Source organism: Marmota flaviventris, chromosome 1, assembly GCF_047511675.1.
Source record: "Marmota flaviventris isolate mMarFla1 chromosome 1, mMarFla1.hap1, whole genome shotgun sequence".
Classification (NCBI taxonomy): Eukaryota; Metazoa; Chordata; class Mammalia; order Rodentia; family Sciuridae; genus Marmota; species Marmota flaviventris.
The window spans coordinates 13,067,553-13,074,935 of NC_092498.1; the positions used below are offsets into that span (position 1 = coordinate 13,067,553).

The following is a 7,383-nucleotide window of genomic DNA, read 5'->3' on the forward strand; positions in this document are numbered from 1 at the left end:
GAAAAGAGATGAACGTTTGTCCTGTGTTAAGTGGAGTCATCTGTCCTTCATTTTTTTTTTTTTTTGCCCACCTGAACAAAGAAACTCCAGACCTGGAATGGGAAGAGTTGAATATTAATCCCATCTACAGGTACAATTGGGAAGCCAGCCCTGCGTTCCCCTTGTTAAAGCCCTCCATCCCCCTGGCACTTAGAATGCAGCCTCAGTGCCATGAGCCTATTGGCTTTCTCTTTGGCCAGCAAAGCAATAAAAGTTCTTTTTTCTTTTTTTCTCAATGCCCTGTCCTGGGGGACAGGGACAGAGCTTTTGATATCATGAGGACTGAAAGAGTCGATGCATGGACACTTTGTCCCCAATGCCTGAGTCATCAGAAACTCTCCATGCACTTCACATCCATCCTCGTCTACCAAGAGCTCCCCATTACCTTGGTAAGAGAGTGTCTGAAAGCACATTGCAGGGTTGGAATTCTGATCCTGTTAGGTGCTTGCTAGGAGGTGTTGGTTAAGTCTCCATACCTTTGTTACCTTTCCTACCAGAGGGAATAAGTGGGGTTGACAATAGATACCTGTAGAAAGTTCCCCCTTATACATGAGGGAAACATTTCGACTCTTTAGGGGATGCCTAAACCTGCAGATAGTACCAAATTATATATATATAATATTTTTTTCTATACCTAAATATCTAAGATAAAGCTTAATTTAGTACCAAATCCTATATATAATTTTTTCTATATCTATATCTAAGATAGAGCTTAATTTATGAATGAGGCATAGTGTACGTTTAACACTAATATCTATTAATAAAATAAAACAGATACAGCAATATAATATAATAAATTTTAAAAAATTTATGAACTCTTATTTCTAGAATTTTCCTTTTAATGTTTTTTGGTCCCTGATTGAAACAAATCTTCACATCTGGGGGTAGTGTTGTATCTTGGACATACAGCAAGTTTCAGATTTTTTCCTTTTTTCTACCGTTTTTAATCTATCAAAATTTTCCTATTCTCAGGATAACATTTGTGGGGCCAGGTGCATGGAGTACTGCATACATGGCATACGTTAAGGGCGCCTGAGTGGCAAACCACTCCACTTGTGCTAGGTGTGTGAGCAATAGGCCGCTTACCCAACAGCACCCTGAACATGAGCCCACTCGATTGGTCGCTACAAGGACAGTTGGCCAGAAATTGTATTGGTGGCTGCCTATAATCTGCTTAGCTACTGCCTGAGTATACATACATGGTAACTACACAATAAAATCAGACCTGCTTCCAGCTTGGTCCCTGGAGGTCTTGATTAGTGACTCCACAGCCACACTCTCCTCTACCCTGTTCCGTGGACCTCCTCACTGGACGATAGAGAGCCCACGCAAACATTCAATCCTCAAAATGAATAATAACCATGAATATACAAGATCAGGACTAATATAAGACTAAGTAAGGACTGGGGACATAGCCCCATGTTAAATGTTTGCCTAATATTCCCAAGTACCTGCATTCAATCTTCAGCAGGAAAAAAAAAAAAAAGACAACTATCTAAGTGTGCAAGAGCCAATGTTAATTAAACATCTTGGGTGCAGGGTTCCAGATATTCCTTAGTACAAACGTTCACACTTGAGACAACCAAGGACCTAAAATTTTTCTGTGGGAATGCAGAAACCTGGAGCTCTCCCCTGTGACCTTATTCTAACATGTTTACCTGTTATGGGGAACAGGCTCCAGCAGGTGAGTTTGTGACCTCCATTCCCATAACCTTCAGGAAAAATGGAAAATTTTTGATGTTTAAGTTTGGTGCTAAATCACCTTTCATGTGCCACAGAAGCGAACCTAAATTTAGATATGTGAGTTTCCAGTGAAATCATTTTCCTGGCTCCTGTGGCCATGGGTGTCAATGACAAACTGTAGGTATAAATACCTGTGGGTGGAAAGCCTCCATTTCATTCCCGGTCCAGACTCAGTGAGCAGCCATGAAGACCTTCATTCTCCTTGCTCTCCTGGGAGCTGCTGGTGAGTCTTCTTAAGGAACAGTCAGCAGGTGTCGATCCTCTCTGTGTGATTGCCTTGTGCTCAGGAAAGCAACCATGAATGCTAGATGCAGGCTCTGTACTCTGGAAGGGTGAAATGTCAAAACAGGAAGGTCAGGCACATGGGTTTAGGATAATGAGATACTTGTCTGAGGAGGGTCATTGAGGTTATGAGGGGTTCAGAGCAGAAGGCTTAGGCAGGCCAAACTTGTCCTGAACTTCCAGGCAAATTCTGTGAAGAAGGAGAGAAAGGGAAAGGAGAGTCTACATGAAAGGAGTGCTTGTCTTGACCTCTAAGAATTTGGAGTTAACATCTGAAACTAATCCGTGCTTCTTGAAAAGGCTGTGAACATCAGAGGTTGGGTCACCTGTTTACTAAAGAGCTACTTATATCCAACATCTAACAGCAAAGGTATATTATTTCAGAATAAAACCTTTGATTTGATTTTATGATAGCTTTCCTAATGTCATCTCTGGTATAAAGTCAAATGTTATTAAATTGAGAGAAAATAGAGATGACTACTTCTATTTTGATAGTAGTGATACTATTTTGATATTAATTAAACTCAATTACTCTACCCACATAGAACAGGTATAAATCCAATACACCTGTATATATGCCTGGAACATTCTATCATAAACTTATTTTCAAATACTGAGAAATCAGGGCTCCTGTGATAGAACAACAGAATTTTGAAGCTGTGAGAAATCTTGACAGATCAGTGGGCCATGTCTGTGCTGAATACATTGATAGACATTGTAAAGATAAATGGGATAGTGGAGAAGTTGTGGAAAGTGATTTATGGATAGACTAAAGACAGAAAACAAGTGAATGAAGATACAAACAAGTGGACATTTCCTTCCAGGCCAGGTTCATCTCAGGATGGCTCCTAAAAGCCTCCTTTCTGCTTCTTTACAGAGAAAGCTATGCATCACAAACACCCCATTAAACACCACGAATGCACACCAGCAAGATTATAGTAATGTTTTCTTCTTATTTGCATGAGTACAAGGCAGGGTTCTGTGTAAAAACAGTTCTCATATCCTCAATAGTAGTGGTCAGGCATTTATTATGTTAAAAACCTCTTACCTTTGTGAGTGTTTGGACTGTGTGTGTGTGTGTGTGTGTGTGTGTGTGTGTGTGTAAGGCACACATGTAAGAACATATTTATCACAAGTAAATCACAAATAGAAACCTAGCAATTGGGGAGGCATTAAACTCAGAGCCACTCGACCACTAAGCCACATCCTCAGCCTTATTTTGCATTTTTACTTAGAGACAGGGTCTCACTGAGTTGCTTTGCACCCCACTTTTGCTGAGTCTGGCTTTGAATTCACAATCCTTAAGCCTCAGCCTCCTGAGTCGCTGAGGTTACAGGTATGCACCACCACACTCAGCTACTAGATGTTTTTTAATAGTGATGTAAGAAGGGTATGTTAGAGTATGAAAAGTAAATTTTAAAAAAATCCCATATAATACTTTCCTAATCATGACAGATAGGAGAACATTGTCATCTCTTTTCTGGTTGGTTTGCAAAATCTTTATGGTGGGGTAGAAATTACAAGATGGATATTTTTAACAGAGTTTAACTTTTCCTTGTCAGTTGCTTTTCCTACTAATGATGACGATGACAAGATTGTTGGGGGCTACACCTGTCGGAAGAACTCCCTGCCCTACCAGGTGTCGCTGAATGTTGGCTACCACAACTGTGGTGGCTCCCTCATCAGTTCCCAGTGGGTGGTCTCTGCGGCTCACTGCTACAAGTCGTAAGTGACCTGTATTACATTCCTAATATCAGTTTATCCTCTAGCCCAGGGAAGCACAAACAGATTGACTAGTTATACCTGATGGACAAAGCATTCAGACCCAGAGAGCCTGATTATTCACTCAGAATTATACAATGTGTTAAAGGACTTTTACATGGAGTGGTATCTTAGGGCTTCCTGGTGTGTTTCTAAATGATGGTAAAGATGTGGAGGGTACACAGTGGCTGGTGAAGCATGATGAATGAGCACATGGTCCTCACCATCACAGCTCAAGGAAGCTATGGCACCTGGGGGTGATGAAAGCACCACATTTCAGCATAAAATAAGCACATCCTGCTGTCATTATATCCTGCCTTATCGTGATTCCTGCCTCATCTTCCTATGATATTTGATAATACTAAACAGAGGAGGATTCCCTTTTCAGTACCATCTGTCTTTGGACCCATTCATCCCATGCCTGTCCCTCACGGTTCTAAAGTGATGGGGGACTGTGAGGCGCTAGTTGGGATGACACTGGCCTAGGGACCTCTCTAACCTGCACTGTGTGTGGTGGTATATAATGCTGCCTTTGGTACACAATTACCCATGGGGTCAAATGCTTGATGAGAATGCTGTTTGTGTTCCTGGTCATCATTTGGGGGTTGAAATAAGAGGAAGAAGCTCAAGCTGGACACTTTGAATCCTTGAATCCAGCCGGATACAGGTGCGTCTGGGAGAACACAACATTGACGTCGTCGAGGGGGACGAGCAGTTCATTCAGGCAGCCAAGATCATCCAGCACCCCAGCTATAATAAGAACACCTACGATAACGACATCATGCTGATCAAACTGAGCTCCCCTGCCACCATCAACTCTCGAGTGTCTGCTGTCTCCCTGCCGAGATCCTGTCCATCTGCTGGGACTCAGTGCCTCGTGTCTGGCTGGGGCAACACTTTGAGCAGTGGAAGTAAGTGTTGGAACACAAGCACCAGGGTTGAGGACAGTAGAGTTAAAGACATGTTGAGGGTAGATAGTATGGATTTTGACTCAAGGCAAAGCTAAAGAGGATAGGATGCATGCAGCCTTACAATGTATTAGGTAAAATAAGGAAGATTCCTTTTTCTGAGAACATGGACAAGATAAAAACAACTATAAAATGTCAAGACATTTATCTGAAGTGTGATTAGTGATGTTCAGAGAGCCAGAGATAGAGGAGATAATGGGAACAGAGGCCATAGGTTCTGTGCTGCCTGAAGTATATACCTGCTTGAGCAAGCAGGCTCTGCACTTGAGGTCTGTGGCCTCTGATGCCAGAGAAAAAGTCTCTCAAATTACAAGTCTTTGGAATATTGAAAAAAAAAAAAGTATGAGAAGAGACAGTGGCAAAGAAATTTACAGTGTGTAATCTTCTTCCATTTTCACTCTTGCATTCCACAGCCAAGTATCCTTCCCTCCTGCAGTGTCTGGATGCCCCTGTGCTCTCTGACACTTCTTGCCGCAATGCCTACCCAGGCAAGATCACTAGCAACATGTTCTGCCTGGGCTTCCTGGAGGGGGGAAAGGACTCTTGCCAGGTGAGTGTCTCCTACTCCTGCTTCATCCAGATCAGTCTCTCTTCTCCACCATGTTTCTCCTTCTCTGAAACTCAGAGGATTGTAAAATTGTCCACTCAAAATCCATCATGATATATGAAGAAAGCTTTGAGATAAGTTATACATTTTCTGTTTGTGATAATGAAGGTTGGTGTTCAGGGTAAAAAGATACACAAAAGTAGGTGTTCGCTGCTTTTCCGGCATTCTTCTGAGGAGGTGTATCTGCCGTGGACCCTTCGAGAAGAGCAGGCTGCTGGCTTCTTCTGGCTTGATTCAATCTATCTGAAACTCTGTGATGCTGGAAAAGGGAACACTCTGTGCATCAAACATGTTTATACTTCCAGTCCCCACATGTTCTTGGTGCAATGGATCCACAAAGAAAGACAAGGAGCAGGCAGTAAAGAAGGAGGAAGAACAATAGGGATAGAGATAGAAGAATGAGGGTGGAATCTTCAGGGGGAGAGAAGGTGCTTCCTGGGAGATCAGCAGCCCCTGAAAATAGCCCCTATATTATGGAGGATTATCCAGGAGCCCATTCTCCCATGTGTATATAACCAGAATTCTGCTTCTCCTTCTACTCCAGGGTGATTCTGGTGGCCCTGTGGTCTGCAATGGTGAACTCCAGGGTGTTGTGTCCTGGGGATATGGCTGTGCTCTGAAGGGCAAACCCGGTGTCTACACCAAGGTCTGCAAATACGTGAATTGGATTCAGCAGACAATTGCTGCCAACTAAACACCTTTATCTCTTCATAATGCACTCCTGCTATCTACTTCACCTTCCTTCAGCACCAAAAATCCTTATCTGAACAAAAACACTGTGTTCCACATTTCATCTTTCCAAGAATTTTCTTTGCTTGAAATTGATTAGCTTTCTTTTAAAACTTTGTACTAGGTAGGAAGATGGGCAAAGAGCTGAACTATTGTATGGCGAGAATTTGAAGGTTGTTTACTCATTCAATAAAAACCAATATAACATACAAATATATATTTACTGATCACCTACTATACAGTATACTCTGACATCAATCCTATAAAGATAAATAAATTCATTATTACCATCACATTTATTACAAATAATTATAAACAACTTTATTAGTATATCAGCTACATGTTTACTATGATTTTGCAATGATACACATTAGGGTATGGATTATTTATAATAGATAATATGTTCATAACTTAACAAACAATAATACTAAACCACAGGGTTTTAAAATCAATTGCCCAAAGACACTGGAACAGGTCACAGTAAAGCCGCAGTGGAGCTCACGCCTTAACCCAGTGCATTGCTGCTGTGTGGCAGAGGCTGGGTCTTCCTTTTATCCTTCAATCCTTCTGACACATGGGCGGGGGGGGTGAATCTAGAAAAAGTAGTCTTCTAGGTGTAGTATTTGTTTTGTTTGGGCACTGGAGATTGAACCCAGGATGCTCTCCTACTGAGCTACATTCCAAGCCCTTTTTATCTTTTATTTTGAGACAGGGCCTTGCTAAATTGCACAGCCTGACCTGGAACTTGTGATCTCCCTACCACAGCCTCCTGAGTACTTAGAATTACAGGCCTGTACCACCGCACATGGCAGAGTTTTTTAAACATTTTTTTTTTAGTTGTCAGTGGACACAATACCTTTATTTTATTCATTTATTTTTATGTGGTGCTAAGGATCAAACCCAGTGCCTCACATATGCTAGGCAAGTGCTCTACCACTGAACTAATACCCCAGCCCAGATTTTATTTTTTTAACTTCTCAGTTTTCTTGCATCTTTTTCAGGATTCACCCACATATAAGTTCCAATTCTCTAAGATCCACTTGTTTTCCAACTGGAAGATGATTGCTATAGGAAGCATGGCCTATGGGGACAATCGGAGTCCCCCTCCTACCCCCAGACCCCCAATTCCCAGCCTGATTTAGATATTAATTAGAACTAGAGGCCAAAGAATGTACAAATGTGGATAGGTGTTCAGAAAATAGAGATATTACAATGAGGTCCCAGAGGTTCTGTTCTTAGAGGTGTGATCTGTCC

At 41.8% G+C, this 7,383-nt stretch overlaps 1 protein-coding gene across 1 annotated transcript; it reads left to right on the plus strand.

The window, feature by feature from the left end:
* The first annotated feature begins 1,965 nt into the window (after window positions 1-1,965).
* On the plus strand, window positions 1,966-6,094 carry LOC114080697 (cationic trypsin-3). Its single transcript, XM_027922284.2, has 5 exons — window positions 1,966-2,005; window positions 3,627-3,789; window positions 4,483-4,736; window positions 5,207-5,343; window positions 5,945-6,094. Exons 1-5 carry the CDS (start codon window positions 1,966-1,968, stop codon window positions 6,092-6,094), a joined length of 744 nt encoding a protein of 247 aa, XP_027778085.1.
* Window positions 6,095-7,383: the final 1,289 nt, after the last annotated feature.